This window comes from Rhamphochromis sp. 'chilingali' (genome assembly GCF_963969265.1).
Source record: "Rhamphochromis sp. 'chilingali' genome assembly, chromosome: 18".
Taxonomy (NCBI): Eukaryota; Metazoa; Chordata; class Actinopteri; order Cichliformes; family Cichlidae; genus Rhamphochromis; species Rhamphochromis sp. 'chilingali'.
This window is the reverse complement of record NC_137945.1, coordinates 18,220,563-18,246,568: the sequence shown is the minus strand read 5'-3', so window position 1 is coordinate 18,246,568 and position 26,006 is coordinate 18,220,563. Positions and strand designations below refer to the sequence as shown.

General features: G+C 41.2%; 2 protein-coding genes across 2 annotated transcripts in view; one reads left to right on the top strand and one right to left on the bottom strand.

The window, feature by feature from the left end:
- kcnb2b (potassium voltage-gated channel subfamily B member 2b) overlaps nt 1-18,562 on the bottom strand; it is a 96,101-nt gene extending 77,539 nt beyond the window's left edge. The window contains exons 1-2 of the mRNA XM_080864765.1: nt 18,423-18,562; nt 16,724-17,435 (exon numbers count right to left, since the gene is read on the bottom strand). Of these exons, the coding sequence (XP_080720891.1) occupies nt 16,724-17,308 (585 nt within the window). The 5' untranslated portion in view covers nt 17,309-17,435; nt 18,423-18,562. The remainder of the gene's footprint in view (nt 1-16,723; nt 17,436-18,422) is intronic.
- Nucleotides 18,563-18,758: 196 nt separating this feature from the next.
- The window catches only part of trpa1b (transient receptor potential cation channel, subfamily A, member 1b), a 43,736-nt gene continuing 36,488 nt past the window's right edge, over nt 18,759-26,006 (top strand). Inside the window, exon 1 of the mRNA XM_080864764.1 lies at nt 18,759-18,857. The gene's annotated coding sequence lies outside the window, so the exon portion shown is untranslated. The remainder of the gene's footprint in view (nt 18,858-26,006) is intronic.

Sequence of the window (26,006 nt, the reverse complement as noted above, 5' to 3'; positions counted from 1 at the left end):
AAGCAAACAAATTTTGTATGTAAAATATTTCAGCATGCAAATTTGACTGTGTATGCTTCAATCTTTGTAGAATCCTGAGATAAATCTAAAGCGGTAGAGAGAATTGAAATGAAACTGGAAAATGTTATGTTTTTTTCTTCTTTTTGATTGGATTAAATTGTCCTCAGTCAGAAGTGCCTTCATCCCACATAGCAAAACTGGTCTGGCCTGGATCTGGCCCACACAATGTGCTTACACATGGCCCACATACCGCAAAGAATGATAGCGATTTGGTGGCCCAGATCTGGTTTGCCAGAGGTGGCCCACACATGGGCCAGCACAGGGCCAGTTGCAGACACACTGCTGGCCCTGTGCTGGCCCAGAACAGTTTAAGCTCTGGCCCCAAATGTCAGCCTAATGACAAATAAAATTTGAATTTGAATTTAATGTGTACCTTAAGCAAGCCATGTAATAACAACATGTGCCGGAAAATAATAGTGCAAAAGGAACATGTGAAACTTTATTCAGACAGTAAATAGACAGATTCTTATGCTTTTTCTACTCTCCTGGATTACTCAAAGTGCTCTATACAACACTCACACACTTTCTCTAAACTAAGGGCTTCCAAACTACATTCATACACATTCACACTCCTGACATACAGACTGGAGGAGCCAAGGATCGAACCACTAACCTTCCAATTAGTAGGTGACCTGCTCTACTTCCTGAGCTACAGCCACCCGGTGGTAAATATGAGTAAACCCTCACTAGGTTTTGGATAAAGTGTACACTGCATTTGAAACGTTGACTACCATAGCAGTATAGTATTGCAACATGGCATTTGGGTCTTCTAACTAAAATAGGAAACTAGGAACATAAATAGTGCCATCATTGCCAGACCTGGCCCACATCTGGTTGACATACATTCTGCCATGACACCAGTCAGTCAGAAGTACCAGCTTGATGCTGGATCCGGGCCAGACCCGTTTTCTATGAGCCTGGGCCACATAAACCAAACCACAATCGGGCCAGATATGGCATGCCATCACATAAGCAGTGCCATCTATGCCAGACCTGGCCCATATCTGGATGATATACCACTTACCATGCCAGAAGTCAGCCAGCAGTGCTGGCTTGACATCACATCCGAGCCAGACCTGTCTGCTATGTGGGATATACACTCCATTGGAAATGTTTTTCCAGCTTTCTGTTGTCCATTTTTGGTAAACCATGTTAATTTCTTTTTATATCTGATAGGGGTGACACCCAGTGTGGTCTTTGCTGTAGAGTATCTACTTCAAAGTTCGATGTGTACCACATACCTTGGCTGTAATGAGTCAGTATTTGAGTTACTGGTCCTTTCTTATCTGCACAAAGCAGTCTGGCCATTCTCTTCTGACCTCTGACATCAACAAGGCATTTTCACCAAGAGAACTGCTGTTCACTGGATATTTTCTCTTTTCTCTGTAAATCCAAGAGATGTGTGTGTGGAAAAATCCCAGTAGATCAGCAGTTTCTGAAACACTCAGACTGGTCCACCTGGCACCAACAACGATGCCACATCCAAAATCATCTATTTCACCTTTCTTCCCCATTCTGATGCACTGTTTGATCTTGAGCAGGTCATCTTGACACACTCAGGTTCTTGAATGCATACCTTGATTGCTGCCATGTGATTGGCTGATTAAATATTTGTTCTAACGAGAAGTTCAACAGGTGCAGTGGCTGGTGAGAGTATGTGCACATGGATCTGTGCTTAACAACTAAAAATAAGTATTAGTCTGCAAAAATCAAAGAAATGCAAGTGAAATTCTGGTCCCCAGGTCCTGAAAATTTTAATTTGGATTTATATTAATTCAATTCACAATGTACTAATCAAAACACGTCTCACACGTTTGTACTAATTTTTGACCATCTGCATCTACAGAAAAAGTCACATGAAACAGGACAATACTGCACACAAAAAAAGAGCTTCCAAACAAATCAGCTGTTCAGGTTCTTAAATGCAAGCTTTAGTTATTTCACCAAGGAAACACTGGATGGCCTTGAATTTGATCAGAGGAATACACACACAGACAAACAAATCTATACACGCATACATAAGATATTGCCTCTACAGTATGCTCTTATGCATATACAGCCAAAAGGTAAACCTTCAAGTGCATCACTTTGTAAATTACATTGCCTCCGCTGAAATTATGTTTAAAGGGCACGGTTTCATCGGCTGTGACATGTGAAGAACGAGAATGAGTGCGTACTGAAACAATAACAGATATGAGTCATGCATCCAAATGTGGACGAATCAATACCTTACTTGATCTAATGCTTCACATTATAATCCGCATTAGCCTTTGCCCTTTAATACTGCAGCTATATGTTTAAATGAGACCTCTTAATCTTTCCCTGTATTTCCAACTAGTGAAGAGAAAATCAAGGTTTTAGTGTGTGCATGATTACAAACGGATCTGTACTCCTCCATGTGTCGTAATGTGGTGACCTGGCAGTTTTGTTGGCATTTTTTAGAGATAAGCGTCTCCTTACTTCTGCCTCTAATAGCGTCAAAATGTAAAGAATTTTAATACAGAGCTTTATGATGTCCATCTGTTGCGTGGAATTAATTTTAATGCAGCTTTTAGGAGGTTAGTGTCACTCAAAAAGGGCAGAACTGTTATAATAATAATAATAATAATAATAATAATAATAATAATAATAATGATAATGGATTGGATTTATATAGCGCTTTTCAAGGCACCCAAAGCGCTTGATGGTATAGTTGGGGAACGCAAGAAGACAAAAAACGTGAGAATAGCGAGACTGGGAACGGGACAAAGGCGGCTGCTCCTTTGCCTCGTATCACCAGTCATCCATCAACATTAGTATTGTTATTTGCTTTTAGACACCTTATTCATTACCTTGTAATAGGAGGCAAAGCTAAAAAGGCTTCAGAGTCTTAGGTGGCCTTAGATACTGTCATGCTACTTAAGGGGGATTTATTGCAAAACAAGTATACTTTAAAAATCTTTATTTGGGCCAGTGCCAGGGAACAGTGGCCAACGCCAGTAAGTGTGGGTGCGAGGCAGATTAAAGATTTACAGCAGGTTTGGCTTATCCTAACAGAATATGTGGCAAGTTCAGTGAAAGGCAAAGGGGAAAAAATGGCTACAAGGTGACATTTCAAAACATAAGCGAGAAATATGCATCTTTTCTCCTCAAATATTCTTTCTGCTGAGTCAGCACAGACTTCATTTACTCTTTGGGGAACTTGACCTCTTTTATTTGCACACGGCACCTACTCAAGTCATTATAAATCCGGGGACTTGAATAGCTCACGTGCAATCTTCTGCTCATATTTAAAGTGTTATGCACAATCAAAACACGTCTCACACGTTTGCTTGTTTGGGGTAATTTATGAACACCCCAACACAGTTTCAGAAAAAAAAACAAAGAACAACTTAAACTCCAAAAAACACAAGTGTAACTTACTAGGTTTTAAGACTTTGTGAGATAAATCTAATAATATCAACCCACCACCTGCTTTTGCCTTCTGGCTCCTCCGTGATTATCAACCTGCCTGCATGCGCACGGCACCAGAAAAGATGAGAGGAGGAGAGGCTGTGCCACTGCTGACAGACCTCACAACGCTATTGTGTGTATGTGAGTGTCTTCAAAAAAGATTCAGGGGCTATTTTAACTCATAATTCATACTTATATGTAAGTAGTAGAAAAAATAACCCAAAAGAGCCACCCCTGTTGAAGCCATTGTTGCATGTATATAACCTTGCTTATATTCACGATGTTCATGTTTTAAAAGAGATATAACACAATATAATCAGATCTAAATGTTAATCTTCACTTTCAATTCAGAGAGAAGAATTCCAGCAAAATGTTAGAGAATTTGCACTCTAACAGTACTGGGTGCAAAAGCTTCCTGCTATGCTTGCTCTCTATGCAGAAGCAGTAATGTTTCTAATAACTCTGAAAGATGGTGTGTACAAATTTTGTAGTTTTACAGCACAGGCGGGATCCCACCATCACCCTAATCCATCTGATATCTTATTTTTTTTGTTTCCCTTCCCGCACTTTAAAGGAAACAAGTGATTTGGGAGCAAGGGTGAATGATTGCAGGACACTAAAGTATGATGCAGGGCAGAGAAAAAGAGGCAAACAAGTATATTTTACACAAGAGATATGGATAATCAAAGGAGGCCGTAACGAGAGTCAACTTAATGGTGAGCCACTGAAGGCGAATCGCATGAAGGAAGGAGCTGAGATGCTGTAAAAGTAGCACCAAGTTCGGAAAAATAAACAAAGGGATCTAGACATAAAATACACAACATTGGTCACAGCTGAGGGAGAGAACCGGCAAACATCAGAAAGGCACACAAGTCTAGAAGCAGCACTGTATTTCATTGGCCACTGACGTTGCATTGTTTAAATAAAATGAGACTGGTGGACCTTTCAGCACACCGGTCAATACCTGAGAGTCACCCTATCGATTGGCAAGGTGCTGGCAAATGTCAACACCCAAAAGACCAAAAGTCTTTCCAGATCATGCAGATGGAGAACAGATCCTTCCTGAGCTGGCAGCAGCACATAAAAGCACCAAGAAAAATTGTGCTGTTATGTCTCCGACAGCACTTCAGATAAGGCACAGATTTATTGGGCTTTTAGACTTTAAGATGAATGCAGACCTCTTTTAAATGTTTGCCTGCTGACAGTGGAGAGCAGGCATCTGCACCTACACACAGGGATACTGTTAAATGTGACATAGGTCACGTGGTCTGTGTGTAGTGTGTGTGTGTCATCGTCCCTGTGTGCACTCTGACCAGCCGGGGTCACTCTCTTCATTGGCACTAAGCTGATTACAATCACACTAGGGAGCCAAAGAGCTGTATCAAGGCCTCTTGTCACTTTGCCTCACTAGATACAAACTGTCCATTCCTGCTGAGGGCACATTAGTGATTTGTGTAAATGACTTATTGCTTCCATGAATGGCCTGGGAATTACATAGGAAGTGCCGGATGAACGAAACCTCGCCATCCCTCTTTGTAACTTATAGAGTCATGCTGCGCTTACTGTATCTTGTTGTGACAGAAAATGGAAATAAAGTATTTAAATTAACTTTCTCAGTAAGATGAAATTTAAGCATTCAAGCATGTAAAGCAAAGGAAAGTTACTGTGGTCAGCAATAAGGCACTCTGGTGGTGAGGCAAAAGATGTGGGAGGCTTGCGTCGAGCACGCAATATAATCATTTCTTCTGTCACTTCCTGGAGTGCGGGGAGACAGCAAACAGCTGGCAGCACTTCCCACAGAGACGCCAACGGCATGATGACACAAGAAAAAAAAAGTGATAAAAAGAGGGAAAGACGGATATGAAAATGAAGGCGGTCCAACAGAGGAGCTAAAACAGGAAAAAGACCGAAAAAAAAGCTTAAGACTGGAGAAAGGAGGAGGTGGTGGAGATGAGGGGGAAACCCGTTTGCCCGGTCACAATCGCTTCTGCTTCATCAAGCCAGTATCCATGAGGCAACGAAGGCTACCAGGTTGCTTCAGCCTCGCTCTGTCGGTTTCCTTTTTTTCTATCAAGTCTTCAGAGGATCCTTCATAGAGCACAGATTTCCAATATATCTCCCCTGTCTTGCAAAATCAAGCCCCTCTTTTGTTACTGATGCTCTGGAGACCCTGTGATTGCCCTAGACAGGACTTTCACAAAAGCCAATTTTACTGCTTTACTAAGTTTTGAGCAGAGGATAACACATTTTTAAATCTCGGCATAATTGAAAGGCAGTGTTTTCCCTGAATATGTGAAAATGTGAACTCATTTAAATGCTGCACTGCAAAATAGGAAATAATATTAGTGTCAGCGAGAATTGTTAAAGCATCTGTTATAAATGATACAAGCAGAAAATTAAGGAAGACACCTAATTGGAAAAAAGAAAATGATCCCAGTGGGGGGAAAAAGTATTTTGAAGGCAAGTTTTAATCAGTGAGACGTGAACCGTGCTGAAAATGTAGAGCAGAAGCATTTCCCTTAAATTTGCATCAGGGGTTGGCTGTGGGGGCTGAGGTACCAGCTGCTCTGCCTCACACACAGCCTGTATAGAGATAAATTGCTCCCTGGGTGTCGATAAGTCACCATGGCACACCATGGTCACCATGGAAACAATGCAAACACAGCATTTCTGAGGAAACAAGTAAAATGAAGTTGATTACACACTTCTTTCTGACTGAAAGGACTCTTCCTCCTTAGGAAATCCCCTCTTATTGTCAGGATTTTCAATGCATATTCAATGTTTTTGTTTTTTTAACCCTTTAAGACCTACCATAGAACCAAGTTCGCCAGAGCTTATATTATATTTTTACATGCTGTGGAGCCATTTTTGGGAGCATTTCAAGTTGCTATACATCAATACAACCATTATAGCCCAAATTTTAATAATATGTCTGCATTAGGTGCATAGTAATTACATAAATTGCAAAAAAGTGCAATAAACTACAAAAAAATTGAAAATCGTTTTTGTTTTTTTAACATATATTTCTAGTTAGAGAAATTTAAGAGGCTTATCCCTCAAAACTGTAAATACAAAAAAGTTACACAAACTAGTTTCCCACCACAGGAAATTTATTTTGAGTGTCTTCATAGTTTTATTTTTGAAATACACCAATTTTTATATACTGCAGGAAAAACGAAAATAAATATTATAGTGCAAATTTGCAAAATAACAGCATATGCATCAAAATAAACTATTTCCAGCAGTGCAATATGAGTCTTAAGCATCCCAGAAACGACACAGAAAGTCATAAAGTCAAACATAACTTTTTAAAACACATAACAAGTAAAACACAAGCTCATAAGGCCCCGATCGTAAAAAACTACATTTCCGCAAAATGACGTCACTTCCGGTTTCGGGCAGGTCATGCGGTCATGTGATAGTTCGCGCTGATGGACGTAGGAAGTGTTACAAACAGCTGATGGATCGGCGAAGCGTGTTTCTGGAATATCATGTTTTTGTTGCTGCAAGTGATTTTTATGCAGTTTTTGCAAAGCTATATGTGGAAGGAAACTGTGACCTAGGACAAGCTGATGGCATAAGATGTAAGTACAACTCCTCCGGTTTCATATGCAAAAAAAATTATTGCGCTAGCTTACTTGGTTGCAGAGCTACCGGGATTTAAAAATAGTTACGCAAAACAGAGCGTGCCCGCTCCGATCGGCTGTAAAGGGTTAAAAGCAGCGATTCTGCTTTTATGGCACCTCAGATATCCAAAAAAATACTAAGACAATGCACAACTGCAGTTCCTGAAGCAGCCACCTGAGGCTGTTCTCAAAAGCCAAGCCAATCTCAACGTATCTATCTATAACAAATTTTCCCTTCATAACCGCTGAACTGAGCTAATTATTTAAATGGTGTTAAGGCTTAAAGTTATGCATAGGAGTATTGTTGCTTTGAGTGACTGTATCCAGTACGCTGCGTAGATCAGGACAATTAAATCAAATGTAATCAAAAGCGACACTCAGAACCTCTAACTAATCTCACCCACGTTGGTTTTTCTGGGTTTTTTTTGTTTTTAAATTTTGTTAATACTTCCTCTGTTATGAAGCCTCACTTGTAAAACATTGTGAAATGTCTCATCAGGTCACTGAGCAACTCTAGCAGATTCTATCAAATAAAAATGCAGTACTTGGAAACATTTTTACCAAACAGAAAAACTAAAAAGCTAAAATAGTTTCAGGGACCAAAGTAATTCCACAAATCTGTTCCTATACACAAGTGCCCAAAAATATCCCAGCTGTAGAAGTTGAGTATTTACAGTACAGACGTACTGAACTAGGAGTGAACTAGCTCTAACTTTGAGCCATGTGTACTGTTTGCAGTGTTTTCGTGCGTTTCTGTGTGTTTGATTTTATGAAGCGTTATAGGCTGTTGTGAAGTTCTTATAATAATAATGTATTCAAAAAGTCCGCTCTTTGGTTATGCAGAGTAAAATAGTTTTTACTTTTATGTTACATAGCACCATACAATCTATGGCTGAACCTTGCTAGCCATTCTTGCTAAAGTTAGCTGACAACTCTGGATCCCACCCTCTCATCTAAATGCTGTCCAAAATAACGTGCCTGGGGTCACTTAATAATATCTAAGAGTCACAACTGGATTTCAAACAAACAGTGGGTGATATCTTAATTTATACCATACATCTGTTTTCTAGGTAGAACCAGCAGCATACTGTCCTGCACTCAGGATGCACTTCTCTGATGACTGGTAGTCAGTCATACACATGAAGGACAGGGGCCAAATATAAACACCACAATGAATACTAATGCACTCCCATGTCAATGCTCCCAAGATGGAACAGCAAGAAGGATCACAATTCAGCTTTCACGCTGCAGGGAAGTAATGACAGAAATGTGGAAAGAATGGAAAAACAGAGCAGAGAGAGGAAAGGACGCGGGAGGTATATAGGAGGAAATGGATGATTGTAGGGTGAAGGTGATAAAAAGAAATGTAAAGGGAGGCTATGAAGAGGGTGGGGAGACTATTAAATGGTATGGAGACAACAGCATCTCACTCGCTGTGTTGTGAAGCCCATAGAAAGCTGGCTCAGCAGCATTTGAAGGTTTTCAGATAAAGAGGTGTGTTATTGTGTGTGTGTGTGTGTGTGTATTGCACATAGACGTGTCTGCTTGTGTGTTTACTGAGGGCAAAATGCGTGTCTTATTCAATGTATGTGCAGAGATTTGGAAGACTGGCTGTGAGCTCAGCATACACAATGTGTGTGTGTCTGTGCAGGGGGGACTACTGGAGCACGTAAAAGAGACCCGATGCTCATAGCATTTAGAATGATGACTCTCTTCTCGCACCTGTCGTCTCTCCATCTCTCCCTATTCCTGATCTCTACTGGGACAAGAAAAAAGAACAACAGACAGGGTGAGCAAACTTCCCTGAGAGACAGCAGTGGAGGAAACAGGGAGGAGATGAGGAAGGCAGGAGGAGGAAGGAACATATTAACCTCTTACTCTGGGCGTCACTCGAGCTGCCAGCACTGGGCAGCGCTAACCCTCGTTGGTGGTCCATATGCAGCCACTCCCAGCATTTCAGTGGGGTTTATGTAGGAATTTGATGGCAGTCAGATCTGAGGTATGCCCTGTGCAACGTGGAATATATGGAAGAAATTGTTTATTGCAGAGCTTTACAAAGCTTTGCAGCAGAAGGCAGCTGTTTTTGGCATACAGACTCTTACCCACTGTTGCGCACCACCTGTCGTGTACAAAAAGGCAAGAAGGAAATGCTAATGATGTGAAACATTTGGCAGCCAGAGAGCCAAATAGTTTCCACAGCAGCTGGTAGAGACCAAAAATGAAGCAAAAGGGTAGTAAAAACAAGTTAGATTTATTATGACACACAGAAAAATTTAATTAGAGCCCAATCAATACAGTGTTTTTAGGACTGATACAAATACTTTTTTATTTTCGGTACTCCAGTAATTTTCCAATATTCCATTTTTTTTCTTTCAGACACACAAAACAGTTATGTGGCAGGGGTGTGGTCTGGCCTGTTGCAGTGGAGGGGTGTTACAGTGAGCTCTCAGGGCAGTGCCGTGGTGTGGCAGAGAGGGCAGGTGTGACCGCTCTAGGTGATCCTCTTCTTCTTCTCTGTATGCTTAAATAGTGACGGCAGGGACGGAGAGGAGGAGGAGGAAGTAGCTGCTCCTGTGCGACTGGTGCCAGAACATCAAAATACAGTTGCTTAAGCGAAAATAAAAACAAACCTTTAGTGCATGAAATCCAGTGTGCGTGTCGGGTTCTTACAACAAGTTATTTATTTACTTGCTTACACGACGTCCGACTTTGCTCAGATCCGCTGTTTGTTGTGTTCCAAACATGGTTTTCCAATGGGAAAGTTGCAGCGTGCCCTCTGGTGGAAAAACTATGCAACATCAACACTCGTGATATGGTTGAAGGGTGTTTCTTCCGTCTCTTCGTTACTTTTTAAATATTAATATATCGGTTATTATAAATGCTGATACTGATAGACTGGAAAGTAGCTACCAACTAATAGTATTGGCCTGTTGATAAATCAGTTAGGTCATTGTCTAAATAAATTTTTCTTTATTGTTCAAAGGACAGCTATTGCTCCAATTTTTTTTTTGATTTAAAGTAAAAAAAAGAAATTCAATTTTTGTGGTAATAATTGTATTATTCTGCAATTAAAGTATAACATTAGGGAAATTTAATTGACCACTCCCTCTAATATACTATCACTATACAGGGTAATTTATAAGTTAATTTATTAAATATAAAAATAATGGAAGAACAGTATAGCTGTACCAAGCTTGCTCAGTTGTAGGTGAGGTAGTAAACTGAGGGTATAATAGCACAGTTACTTAATAGACTTCAGCTATCCTCTCACACCATCTGGCCACTCATTAGCTTTGGTTTGTATTGACCTTGTTGTTTATGCTTTAGACCAATGCTTAAAAAAGAGGATTTGCTTGTTGATCTCCTTTTCTGTATTAGTTAAATTGTGTGGCTAACATAGTGAGGATTAGACGTGCCTCACGAGTTTCACTTAATGATGTCTTCATTCATGAATCACTACACGCATGGTCAACTGCAATTAGCCGTAAGACAGGCCCCTGGGCTCTTTTGGGATGCCATGGTCACTGAGCTGCATTCAAACTGTAATTCCTCTGCACGCAAAATCCCACTGGTGATCATAACTAAAGAAAGCAGCACTGGGTTGTCACAGAAGTGTGTGTCACAATAAACGCATACACTGATGGAGGGGAATTTTTGAAATAAAATATACAGCAACAATTTAGTACTGAGACAGATGAACTTTATGTGCCGTCCCCCTATTTGTCTTCCCCAACCTCTTTTGCATCACTATACACGTTCCCTCGCAGATACAAGGCTTTGTTTGGATCAATAAAGAACTGCAGTGTCCTAACCTCTGGGATACCTCTGCTGTAAAATCCACATGAGAGCCAGTCTGTCTCTTAGCAGTGCAGGATAATCTGACACAAGCTCAATTTTCGGGGTATTTCAAATTAAAAATTGCTTTTACGTAATGAAATGTCAGTGTAATGTTATCTGTGTGTATTTTATGCCACACTTACCACTATTTCTGTTCATGTAGCGGTCGATTACAGCAATCTGAGAAAATCAAACACACCTAAGGCATGAGTGTAAACCCTTATAAATAAATGCAGTATTACATTCGAGCTGCAAAGCAGGATTTCAGAAGTTTTAATGCAATTTTATTCCTACAGAGCCACGTGAAATGACCCTGTCAACAGATGTCATAGTACTCATCAACGTGGAATGCTTTTGTTAGGAAAGTTGATATTTGCTGCTTGGTAACATAACTATAAATTCAGACATCACTAACAAAACAAAGGACAGTGGAAAGTACTCTACTGCTTACAGCGCTAGTGCCATTTGTTGTCCATGTGTGGAAATTCATGTTTAGAGTGATTAAATAGCAGAACAAACTGGTGAGTATTCAATGTGCATACAACAAATCAGCCACTTCTCAAAGAAAACAATAGAAGACACCATCAAAAAACGCTTTAAATGAAGGAACATAAGCACTTCTTTTTATAGATGAAACTGCTCCAGAGTATATTTTGAGGGAATGAAAATCCATTGCTTGTTATTGTCAGGGCTCTTGCAAAGTTCTTGTTATCCCCAAAACAATATTTGATCACTGCACAAGTGATCGCAGCCAAAGATCATCTCAAAAATTATATTTTGTTGCAGGTGACATAGAGAGAGAAGAAAGGCAGTGGTGGAAGGGGTAAAGTTTTTCCTGGAACATCCTGATGACAAATGCTTCTGCCTCTTCTCATGGCGGGACTATAAGAACTCATGCCACCTATAATCTAGCAGGTTCTTTCTTATCTGATTATGAATGCTGGGTAAAGAGGATTTAGGTGCTGGTGTCTAAATGCTAGGCTGTACTGATTAGAGGCCTGATGGAAGGCTTATGCAACGAGGAGACTACACGAGGAGAGAAGGTGCGCTCTGCCCAAATGACAAACTCGCTCCGGCTATGCATCCTGATAACTTCTTCAAATGTAACACGATAACTCCCATAGATTTGAGTTACCATTACTTCCTGTACATGGATGCATTGCTTGAAAAAACAAACAAACTTGGAGACAAAAATAGTATTTGCAAAGTCAAGGTCGGTATCAATCGGAGAGGCTTTTCACAACATAGGTAAAAAGTAGCTAGAACGCACATATTTCCCCAACAAGCTGAGTTTTTGTCAATAATATGCCAGCACTTATATATTTAAACTTCTGAGAACAGACCACGAGTCAGGCAGAGATGAAAGAATGATTATGGAAGACGGATTAGCGGGTCCACCTGCTGCTTGAATCTGACACAGAGAACGTTTGACTTAATGCTGACGAAAGGCCACGCTCATTTTTCCTTTCCCCGTCTCCACTCATCTTTGACTCAGGCAATATCAGAAACTCCATCGATGTACACACAAGGCCAAATGCTCACTTCAGTGCTATAAAAGCCTGGAAGGAAACAGATGGATGGACGGGAAGGGGTTGTCTGCACTGATGTGAAACAACGGGCGGCATCAAACGCCGTGGAGTCGTGCCACAACAGTATGCTAATTGAATTTGCTCCTATCACATCCAAAGCTACGCATTAATATTGTCACTTCTGCAGTCTCACATGTCCCGTTCTATATGCGATTCTATAAATGAGCCAACAAAGCCAAACAGGCAGTGTGTACTGTGGATTTAGCGCACCACATTGAGACGGATGATTATGACAACACTGACATTCACACAGTGACATTTAGGATGCGTGTTACAGTAAGGTATTTTGTTACAGCTTCCTTATACGGTGTCATCATCATCATCATCAACAGTGGACCGACTTTGGCTGCTTCCAAGCGTGGGAGGACCAAACAGCACAAGGCTGCGCCCATGCAGTCCCACTGCTTACCATTTCCACTAGCTAGACTAGCTTATTAGATAAAGGGGAGAGTAATGTTGCACATCCACATTAGGAGCAAGCATAGGGCTGGACATGGCCTGTGTGTGTGTGTGTATGTGTGTGTGTGGGTGGCTGGCTGGCTGGCTGGGTAGGGAGGGTGGGGGAACAGAAAGAAACACTGATCTCTTTAAAATGCTCTGAATCCTCTGCTATTATTTTTCCGGGGCTGCCCATATAGACTTTCTCTTTTAGAGTCACTGGTGTATTAAAGCTCTAATACTGTGCATTACATTATTAATATTCTAAAAGGTTTAACTGCAAGCACTGCATGAAACAAATCAAGATTAAGAAAAGATGCTGCTCTTGCATACTGCACTATTAAAACTGAGCACTGTATGCACCCATGTCACGACTAATAACAATAATTTTTAATATTGACTAAACCGCTAAGATCTGTAGCAACTGTTCGTTAACATCGTGATACTTATTACACGATTTGGTTTGGGTTTTTTTTTTTGCATACCATTGTGTTTATTTGAAGGCAGAAACAAATGTATTGGAGCCATCTAATCACATTTTCCATCTCACTGACAAAAAACACTTCAAGTGGAAAAACACAGGCAGGTTACAAACTGCATGCACAAGTTACATTTGCCATCTTGGCATCATGACTGTTAAAGTGCATTTACACAGAGAGACATCAAGGCAAAAATAAATTCATATTTCCCAAAGCAATCCAGCCATTTTAATACGACTTCCTTGTGCAAGCTAGTGTTAAGAATATTTGCTGTAGAACTATACCCATGACTCATTATAAACAAAAAAGGTCGGGGCAGCACTAAGTCCTTCTGGCTCAATATCAAGGATGACACGTTCTACCGGATTACAAGAAATTATAGCCTCAAGGAGGGAAAAGATGCAAACACCATCTTAGGTTTTATTTTTCAGAGCACAACTGCCACTAAATTATTATATACAGTATCTAACTGACAAGTAGAGATAATATAAAAAATGTATATACGTGTGTGTTTGTGTTTGTATTTACAAAGAGAGTGCAGTGACAGCATTTTATGTAAGAGGTGGAAACTCTATTATTTGCATCTATACTGATTTACTAAACAATATTAACATTTACAAACAGGTTCTTTTAATTTTTTGCGCTTGATATTAAAATGTACCGACTGCACCTCTGTTTAGAAAACAGCGCAACTTTTTGTAACTCCCCATAAAGCTAACCACAACTACGAGCGCTCACACACCGTTTACGAAATCTGTCCCTTACATGTGTGATTTAATTCAACTCGCACTACAGTGCACGAGCCTGGAAGATCTTTTCTTCTACATGAAATTCTCGCACGCCAAACACCCGACAGTGCCCTCCCGTCCCACCCACCCACGCGAGAGGGCACTAAACCAAAAGTCACAGCAACATTAAGAAGCCACCGCACTGCAGAGTGTTCTCTTTCTTTGGACCATTCATAATTCACTGAGAAAGATTTGCAAAGATCCAGCTCAGCATCCTGAGGCGTAACTTACATGACTTCATCTCTTACATCACTCTCTCTCTCTCAGGGCTTTCCTTTGCCACTATCTTGTCCACCGCAGCTCTCCCTTCACTTGTGGCTCTCTCTAAGCACCTTTTTTTTCTGTTTTGGTGCAGTGTGTGCTAGGCTTCTGCCTTTTCCCTTCCTCTGCCAGTGCTCCCAAAGCATGAATGAAATCCTGAAAGAATGAAATCCTAAATTGATGGACCCTTCTGAAAAGGTCGGCCCTCTTATGCGTTACCTTTATTTAAGGGCAGAGCAGGCCAGCGGTAGCATTAAGTGTCAGACTGGGTTCCTCGTAAATCTCATTAAGCCTGCTTTACAGAAAAACAAAGAGAGTGAAGGGAAGGTGTATATTCTATGCCGTAAGACTCTGTGATTGCATTTGACAAAGGGCTCATATTGCTTTGAATAAAAGCACATTGCTGTGTACCAGGCTTGTAATGGCATTTCCCTGGTAAAGGGCTTTCAAGGCACGTACAATATGTGCCCCATAAAAGGCTTCCCTGACCTCAGGGAGCTGCCATCTGACAGTCCAGCAGCCCTGGCAGGTTATTTCCAAATGTACTTTCAACTGCAGATAACCTTAGTGAAATCACAAAGCCGAGGCATTAGAGTCACATTCAAGCTCGTCTTGCAAAGCAGTCTGCAGAACGTCAGTGCCATTTGAATTAGGGAGGAATTTCCCTTTCAGGTTTCACAGGCTTTCCCCGTGCAATAGTGTACAGGTCAGCAATACGTAGACGTGTCTGACTAAGGGACTATACTTGGACTTATCAGTTTAAAATCCACACACATATCAAGTTACTACACTGCTATCACCAAGGTTTGCCTTAAATTAAATATTGCCAGCTCTTTAATTAACTTAGGTGATATAAAGCTTCCCCCGTTGAGGATGAAATCAATCATCGAGGTGAGGCGGGGTCCTCGTCAGTCACATATCACTAGTTGATGTGTGGGTAAACAAGCTATATGGATATAATACAGGAAGGCAGGAGAAAAATAAAACATCTATAGCAGCCTGTAAAATGAGCTGAACTTTATGCATTGAGAGTCATTACCATTTTTTGCCATTTCAAAGCTGAATATTGCACCATAATTTTAGCACCGGGGGTCTAAAATTGAATCGAGCACGAATTCCAAACTGTCCCAGTCGAAGTGAAACAGCTTTTGCTTTAATGGAAAAGGGCTCAGAACAATGCATCATCCAACGTGCACTGTACAGTACATCCGACGGGGATGATGTTTCTTGGGTCACGCACGCAGGTCCCTGTGTTTATGATCCTCTGACGTGGAATATAATCCCGATGAGCCCTGCCCCGCCTGCACTGCTTGATGATGGGATCAGGATACTAAATTATCAGTGATTGGATTTCATCAAGGCTGACCATCCTAACTGAGGACTGAGTGAGGGTGGAATGAGAAGGTGGAGGAGGAGGAGATGTCATCGTTTTACAAGGAGCAGCCATGACAACATGGCAAGACAGTCACTTGATGTCTGTAGTATTTATCATGTTGATTCGGGGCATGAATGAACACGGGGCTGTATGCGACTGATGCAGCATTTTTCTAAACATGTGGAAAGGTGGGTAGCAGCTGCACCGATGACTACCTCAGCCCTCAGTCACACCAAATAAAGATGCCTTTATTTATATACAAGTATTTATAAAACAGGGCTATAGAAACTATATTTATCGATACGTATGCAAGCACCTTATGACATTTTCCTGACTCACAGTTTGACTGAGAAAGAAGTACATCTAATCAGTAAGACTTATGCATAATAGAGCCACATGAGAATATATACTTGTACCACTCTGTCCAAGAAATGTACCGTTTTACAAGCCATGAACAGATGTGGTCTATTTTATCCAGGCAAAGAAAGCCAGACCAGAAGCTGACACTTCTACCGATTATTTCATCAAAGCAAATGAAGTCAAACTCTTTCTAGTTCAGTGATTCCCACTCATACTAGAACTGTGCGTTTTTACTTAAGGATGATTTTTCATCCCTATATTCTGCTTTTCCTCCATCCGTACAAATTGTTATCCAAAGACAGCAGCTTTCACTACATTTCAAACCGATGAACTCATCAGTATTTTTGTTTTTACAGGATAGATCTGGCCTTTGATAACCATGTCTGCAATGTGTTGTGATCCAGGGAGCATGTTCAGCTTTGAATGTGAACATGAAATGTGAGACGGTGTGATCGCACTTCCAGTTTGGGTTTCCTACCTTGGCAGCCACTGAGGAGTTGGGTTTCTCCAGGAGATCCCACAGTTTCTTCCTCTTGTCCGGGCAGCAGGTGTTATCAAACTCTCCCTCTCCCTCCCTCTCCCTCATTGTCTCTGCCTCCCTCCGCAGTTCCTCATTCATCTGCTCTTTTTTCTGGTGGTAACGGGCCTGGCAGCAAGACTCCAGGTAGATCTCATCAATACCCCAGTAGTCTAACTCCTGGCCAAACGACAGGGCGCACATCTCCTCCATCATGTGCAACTTGCCTGTGCGGTAAAAGTTCAAAATGGAGGTGAAGGCCCCCGGGTGCCGATCGAAGAAGTATTCGTTCTCGTTCAGGCTGTAGTCGTCACAGATTTCCATCAGGGACTCGTGGCTGTTGCACTCTCGAAGCTTGCCAAGCCGGGTCCTGGGTAGCCGATCCAGGGTCCGCCACAGGACTTCATGGTTCAGACCCCCGACGTTAAGGCGGACTCTGCGGGAGCGGGCTTTGGTGCGGATTATGTCGATGGGCTCAGGGGGAAGCGAGGGAGCAGTTCGGATGTTGATTGGCTTAACTCCGATTGGTCCGAGTTTCTCAGCCATGGTGATGGAAAAGGAGACTTCTGGGAAGATGTTAAACTGACCTCCTCACCCCCCCGAAATATGGGAAAATAATTTAAAGCTCTTATGTCGGTTATGTTGGCTCGTCTTTAGGCAAGTCCCTCCATGGCTGAGAAAACAAAAGAGAGAGGGTGTGAGATGAGTGAGTGACTGATGGCACATTAGTTAAATCAATTGCAGCATCAAAAGAGACACATTTCACCTCCAAAATTAGAAAACAAATGCGATCTCTTCAGTTGGGAACCTGTTACTTCATATTGTCAAAAAATAGCATCAGCCGTGCAGCGTTATTGATCCCACATTTCTATGGTGTTAGGCAGAATCAATGATTTTGTCAATATGGCTGCTTTGCTTTGCATTCCACTCCAGCAGCGTTGTAGTAAGGAAATGAACTCCTGCTACTTTCTGTGGCACCCCAAATGGGTCATGTGCCATTATTGTTTAGATGCACCAATCTGGAGGCATGTGAGGCAACAATTTTTAACTTCTCATTATCATATATCATTAGAGTCATATTTTTTCAGTAAAATTTAACTCCCTGCACATAAACAAAAAGCTACTAAGGAAAACTATTTTGACTGGGATGTATATATATATATATATGTATAAAATTCAATATTTTATAATTAAAAGTTGTAAATATATCCCTTTTACTAATTAGCCGCACAAGGGTTTAAAAAATAAATTAAAAACATAAAAAATAATGAGAAATAAGTCTATGTAGCAGGGAATGATGGGAGTACTCCTGGATGCAACAGTTTTTAGTTACATCCCCAACTGCCGTATTATCTGTATCACGAATTTGCCACTAGGAAGCCAATTTTAAGATCTACATGGATGTGTATAAGAGGGGCATGCACAGCGAAATCGCGCGGATAATATAACTGTAGTATAATCGCATACCTGTTACACTGCTGTTTTTTCTTATCTGTGTTCAGTCCACCACCTACCTTCAATCTAAACCAGTCTAACAATCCCTGCTGCTCTGGTAGCGCACATTCGTTTTCGACTCACTTCAAAGTAGAGTTTAAAAAAAGAAAACAAAAGAAAAAAAAAAGAAAAACAGCAGAATATATGTTGTAAAAATGAGTCTCACCTTGCCTTGACAAACCACCTTTTGCATGCAAACTCCTCTTGTTCCTGAGGGAGCAGAGGACGAAAAGGGAGTCGGGATCTCCCCTTCAGTCAAGCGGCTATTGCTGTAGGAAGCACTCCGCCGCGCAGAGAACGCGCGCCCCACATTTTGTGTGAAAATGAGTCGAAAAGAGAAGAAAAAAGCGTCAACGTCTTCCTCTGAAAATGTTCATCGGGAGAACGGACAGTATCGTTTCGCCATGGGAACGCCGAGGAAATGAGTCCTGCGCCTTCATCCAAAAGCTTGAAGACAGGGGCTCTGAATCACTGTAACTGCAGACGTAGAGCGCGTAAAAGGCAACGAGAAGGAACGGGATAAGCGAACTGCGGAGTGTCCCGCTGTATACTACATAAGGAGGAGCAGAGGGGCGCACATGGGCTGCACCACATCCTAGAGGTGAAACCAAATCACAAGCGGGCGGAATATTATTTTTCTGAAATAGAACAAAATGTTCAGTAAGTGTTCGATTTCTAATCACGGAGAGGAGAGATTTTTAAAGTTACTGAGCGAAATCCTGATCATATTATCCTACAAGAGCAGTCACGCACGGCAAATCAAAAGCAAAATCTTTACAATACGTCTATAGAGTATATAATACACCACTGGCCTATCCTTGCTGTGCGTAAAGTGTTGGTAGCAAAGGATAGGTGCACTCCTTGCCGTAGGTGTGACTGTAAATATTGCGCTGTATTTCCTGTTTCGGTGGAGATTTGAAGTTGGATTATCTGCTGTGAATAATCTTCAACAAAATTTCTCAGGAGAGCAGTTTTTACATTTTACCAAACTACTTTCGGTCACTCACACGCTAGCATGGCGGCCACCTATTGTAAGGAAAACAGCTAAAATCTCACATGTATTTGGCATTATACACCAGATTGCTCCCGTTTCTCCATCTCTCGCTCTCTCAGTGCACAGGAATATTGTCCAGTGCTGCGGTGATATTTTCTTATAGAGTCTACTCATGTGTCAACTGAACATTTCCCCCTTAGCTAAGCACTTTTCCAGAAATTTGATTATACGATGCATATATGTAATCAATTTCTCTGCCATGTTCTTTCCTTCGAGTGACAATTGATCAATACTGCTGCACTGACTAAAGAGAGCCTGGTGTCCATGTAGCCTATACTATTTCTTAACTGTGTGGGCACAATGTTTGAAGGTCAGTATTGTTTTGGTGGTCTTCACAGATTTTGTACATTCCCACAGCACAGTCATGGCAATCACGTATCACCCCGATTAGTTGTTTGAATGTGACCTCAGCAATCTGGCGGTCTAGTGCATAGACTAAGCTGCATTTGCTTTGGGACTGTTTTTTTAAAAGATGGCAAGAGGATTGCAGGATTTGTGCGAGTCTACAAATGCAAAGAAGCTATTATTTTACACCCCAATAAAAGTGTTTACCACTTAATCAGGTAATGATTTAAAGATGTATTCATTTAACCCCTTGTTATCAGGGGTGTATTAATATGACAGGCCTCAGGTCTGCTGCAGTGAAGCATGACTATGACCCCTAAGTGACAGATGTAAAATATTCTGCTGTTGACAAGAAAACTGCTGATGACAAAGGTTGTTAATGAGGGTACCGAATAATGATTAAGAGTAATCGACTGTGTCCCCTTTCATTAATTATTGCGAAACTGGCAGCCAATCAGTTATCCCACGTAAGGTAGCGCAACAGGGCAACATTGTGCAGCTTCTACAGCAGTGATTTGTGTTGCGTGCAGTAATGTGTACTTGCTGTAGATGCTTCCAGCCCTGTGCTAACACCACCTGCATGCGCGGGTACTCCAGGGAGTTGAAGGCAGCCTGCATCCATCCCACCATGTGGGTGTAATAATTCTAGTTACCAGCTTGATATCTATAATTACCAACTTTCCAACAGGTTACAAAGACTATAAAATGTTTTTCTTTGGACCGTTTTCTTCTTCTCATTCCTGTGTACTATGTGGGCATTTGTGCTTGTGTGGGCTGTTGCCTTAGCAACCCAAATTGTAGCATCATGCTGAAGAAACACTTTGGGCCACAGAGCCAGATAGGCTTGGATATTTAGATAACCAGCATTGCTGCTTTGTTACCGCTGAATGATTGAATCACTTGTTTGGCCAATTAACCTTGGGCGTCTGTAGTCGTCAGATTTCCTCGCACAGTTTGAGCGTGATAGTGGGCTCATGGCGAATTCAAAAGAAAGTACTTGGCCTCCTTCCCCCCTACCTGCTCTCTCTATAACATTCTTATCAATCTCCGACCAAAGAGAAGTTGACTGACTGCACCGGCTGTCTCATCCATGAGCTGTCACTGCCTGCTGTATTTTCCCTTTTCAGTTTGTCATAAAATGTGTCCACTCCATCATCCAAACAACACCGTGGACACACTTGCACCCCACAGCTCCTGCCTCTGACGCTGTCAGCACATAAGAGAGACACATCATCGCCCGTTCGTCACACACTCATTAGACAGATACACCGAGGAGCACCACACCAATGATTTTTCAGCTTCCTTTTACTGTACTGGGTTCTGAAAGTGTGAGTGTTTCACATAAGAAGGAAGCACATGGGCTGATCTTAAAAAAGAAAATGTTAAATAGGCGTGTGTGTGTGTGTGCAAGGTGAAAGAGAGAGGAAATATGGATGCTGTAATTTACCGTCAGCTTCTGCAGGAGTGGGAGAGCAAAAGTCAAATCCACTTAAATTGCAATAATAAGCATTCAATCAGTTTGGAACACCTTTCTATTATAGGAAGCTGTCATGGATTTGAATATTTGCGATAGAAAAAACCCCACATGGGTGGATAAGGTTAAAAAAATCTGCTTTCTCTTTTTTTACTGCTTCTTGATCCTTGCTTTGACAGCTTGAATGTAATGTAATTTTCCATTTTTGTCATTTATTATTCTGCAAAGTTCAAAGTTGAACTTTAAGAAAGGTTTTTGGATGGCTCGATGTGAGGCTGCAAAAATGTGAGCCCGGAGACTTTGTAAGCATGCCGTGACACAGTGCTCAAATGTGCTTGTGCGTGTGGGTGCGACAGCGTCTGGTGCGTGCTTCGTTTTATTTGTGTGTGTGTGTGTGTGTGTGTGTGTGTGTGTGTGTGTGTGTGTGTGTTTGTCAATAAGAGGGAGGAAACACACCATAGCAGCAGCCTGTTTATTCTCTTTTTCTATTTTTAGCTTCTGGTCATGTCAAGGTCCACACAAGCACCCACCCACAGTGGGCAGCAGTGGCCTTCAGTGTAATGGTCAGCTGCAGACTGGAATCATAAATCTATGTCATGTCTTCATTCATTCCACAAAACACACCTGTTCACCTCTGATGCTGCCAGCATCACCTAATGTGTCAAAAATACACACAACACAATGAACACGCTTTGGTATTTGGTTGTACAAACTGCATGTATGCTATGTAGGCTTGCCCTCAGGGGTTAGCGGTCTAAGTATGTACCAACTACTAAGTCCTGGTTCAAATCCAACCAAGGACTTGTGCAATATGTCATCTCCCTCTCCATCTCCCCATGTTTATTGTCACTTCTCACTGCCATCAATCAAAATAAAGAAACAATACCCTAAAAAAATGCATTTATCAAAGTGAATGTCCATGGTGCTCTGGTCTCAGCTTTCTCTCTGGAGCCGATGTTAGCTGTGGACAAACAAACATGATTGATCACCCCTCTGTGATGCTGGTTATGTTTGCATAATACATCCAGGGGCATGGATCACTAATTGACTGGGTGTTGTTTTCTTTCTATATTATTATTGGTATCTCTGCAGCAACTGCCTGTCAATTGCTCTTAAAAAAAATCGTCGTGTCCAGCACAGCACAGCAGAGGATACACGCTGCCACATAGACACATAGATCCTAGAGTCTTGTTACAGCTCAGCATCACTGTTTTCCCAACACAGAATGCCACATCCGGTGCAGCACAGCTTCTCCAAATTTCAGGACTTTGCACCACACTCATCTGCATTCATCGGTGTGAATAACACTGCCTTGCAGAGCAGACAAGATGCTCAGTGTCCAACCTTAACCCAAAGTGCTTGTGGCAGCAGGATAATGTGAATATAATGTACTTGGTATAATTGCTGCAAAAACACCCACTCTGGCAATTTGACCTGCTACTACTGTCAAGAGACAGCTTATAAGGGTAAGCATTTTTTTTTTACAATCAGGGCAGGTGTGAAAGCAGTGATCACTGCGTGTTGTACGTTTAAGTGAAAGACAGGAAGGAGAGACCTTGGAATGAATAGCAATGAAGTGGTGTGGCTGCCAGAGACATTAAGCTCCGATGGACAATTCAGCATGTTCAGTCTGCACCCGAGCTCCATGTGTCGTTTAACTATCGACTTCTCTGGAGCATAATGCTCTGTCACAGCCTTTATAATATCATGTAAAAAGAACATTAGCAAAACTGCTTTTATTTTTACTTGCAATGCAAGACACTCACCAGCCACTTAATTAGGTACTGTACACTGCAAATATCTATCATGGCAGCTACTCAGTCCTTTAGGCACGTAGAAATGGTGAAGACATGTTCAAACCAAGCATCAGAATGGGGAAGAAAGGGGATTTCAGTGACTTTGAACACGGCATGGTTGTTGGTGTGAGAGGCTGGTTTGAGTATTTCTGAAACTACTGAACTCTACTGGGATTTTCCTGAAGAAACCATCACTTGAGAATGCTCTGAAGAAGAGAAAATATTTGTCTCATTGATGCTGGAGGACAGAGGAGAATGGTCAGACTGCTGTGAGCTGGTGGGAAGGCAACAGTAACTCAAGCAATGGTTGCAACTAAGTTATGCAGAAGAGCATCTCTAGATGCACAATATGTTGAGCCTTGGAGTAGATGGGCTACAGCATCAAAAGAGCACACCAGGTGGCACTCCTGTCATCTAAGAGCAGCGAACTGAGGCTACAGTTCACACAAGCTCATGAAAACTGGACATTAAAAAAAAGGGAAAACACTGTCTGGTCTCATGAGTATTGATTTCTACTATTTTGATTATAGGGTCAGAATCTGGTGTAACCAACATGAAAACATGAATCCATCCTGGCTTTTATCAATGATTCAGGCAGCTGGTGATGTAATGGGGTGGGGGATATTTTCTTAGCACGTTTTGGGCCTATTAGTACCAACTGAGCATCGTTTGAACACCACATAGTTGCTCACCATGCCTATCCGTTTAAGACCACAGTGAAGCCATCTTCTGATGTCTACTGACAGGAGAATAACATGCTCAAAGCTCAGATCATCTCAAACTGGTTTATTGAAAGCCGTTTGGTAGCGACTTCACTGTACTCAAATGACTTCTACAATTACCAGATCTCAATCCAATACAACATGTTTGACAAGTGGTGGAACTGTGATGGATTGTTGAATGAGAGATTTGCATAATGAATGTGCAGTAACTGTGTGATCTATCATATCAATATAAACCAAAATCTCTGAGGAACGTATCCAGCCTCTTGTTAAATCTGTGCCCCAAACAATTAATCAGAATCACAATCATAAAAAATATATAAATTCCAGAGGAAAACAGAGTAAGGCAGCTCTGAAGGGAAAAGGGTGTCAAACCAGACACTAGCAAGGTGTACCTAATAAAGTGGCCAATGTGTGCAATGATTTATAAAAAGAATTATTCCACCCAGATGGCTGAGTTGCAAATGATTCATTCAGAATAACAAAACTTTCAGGTTGAATATGGTGAGCTGAAGAACTTTACATGAGCCGAGCTCTCAGTTCAAAGCAAAGTTTCAGGGATACACTCTAGACTTGAACTGAAATAACAGTCTAAGCCTTTCACTTGACAGATCAGTCATTTGTTCATTGATCATCCACAGCTACACAGTTCAAACTGCTGGAATAAGGTACAGCGAGTTCAAGAGTAGTGATAAATTATAGAGCTTGGAAAAAAAACTTCTAAGTCATTAAAAGCTCTTGTAAACGAATCATACTTGTACATACTTGGTGTGCTTGTACAAACTGTTCTCAAAGTGATAGTGGAATGCAGCATATATCAGTCTGTCGTGTTTCAGTTGAGCGAGTGGGACTATGTCATTGAACCTTTGGTCCAGTTCCTCTCCTTGATTATAATCCAAATTTAGCTACATTGTGAGAATGTCATTTTCAGTTTTCCATTTTCAGAGCTCTCATAATCTGTCAATAGATGCATTTGGTTACAATGTTGCTTGTGGTTCTATATTTATATCTACTCCAATTTCATTGTGATCTCCACAGTTTCTGTTGTTTGATCCGTCTCACCAGCTAATGTTTTGCTGGTGTAATGGCAGAGAGACCCATCTACCCCTCTGAGGCTTGCCTGTAGCTCTAGCATACTGCTTCATCTTCAACAGTCCCTGTAAAAAGCTTTATTGGAGTAATTCAGCAAACAGAGTTTAAACTGGAAACTGGATACTGAATCTGAAGAAGCAGAAAAGCACATTTAACAGTGTCACCTAAGTGGGTGGATCAGAATGGCAATTGCTCGCTCTGTGCAGTGTTAGAAATTGGAGAAAAAAATAGCCTTTGGCTTGACAACATTATCGGAGGTCTAATAATATGATGCTAATGTTTAATAAAACTTTTTCAGTATCATCAGCTTTGATAAGTTAAGAAGAAATGCTTTGAACACCAGCATTCGGAGAAAGATTAGGCACATCTTTTGTATGTTGAGAAAAATACTGATGACTTAACATTTCTCTAATAATGTCTTTTAGTATGTTAAAAACACACTTATGGGTATGCTAACAATGTTAGAAATTTCATTTGCACTGGACAAAGGTGAACTGTTTCTAATGGTAAAAGGCTGGTTTTGTGCAACAGACTTAGCAAAACAAACACAAAGCAAACTTTTATATCATCATCAGCGGCAGCAGCATTTCATATTGATGCTGGGCTGCGCTAATCCATTTAGATGATTTCTTTTTAATTTATACTGATCGAAGACAGAGGCTCCTGTGCTCGCACTGCCCTAGTCAGAGAGTTGCATTGATACAGTTGTCAGTGGTGTAATTAGGTCCACAGGTAGTGTTGTGGTGTTATGACTCTTTCTGCAAAATAATGTGAAAGATTAATCATTTGGACAGGAAACCAAAACTTTCCCAATCCTGGGAGGGATACCGTGATGGGCAAATCTTTTCCTCGGCTTACAAATGAGCGCAGAGGAGAGAAAGCAAAGTGAGAAAGTCCAAAGTCACAGTGAAAAAGCAATGTTAGTTAAATATTTCTAGCATTAAAAAGTATAGCAAAAGGAGAGTTTGCTACAGCACCAGCACACATACTGGACTGAGGTGTTATAGCCCATTGTATTATTGATACTGTAGTTAACTGCTAATGTGTTGCAAGGCCAATAAAATTGTCTTTTTGAGGGAGAATCATGTCCTTTATGGCTAAAACAAGCCTAAAAGATCCATGAGTATCCTCCTAATAGACTACCAGGTAAAGGAGCAACTGCCACAACATGTTATTGCATGCAGCAGCTCATGCGTTCTCTTTTTGTGTAATAACTTTTCGTTCATTAATATGATGTTTTATCAGTATTTTATGTGCTGTGCATTTG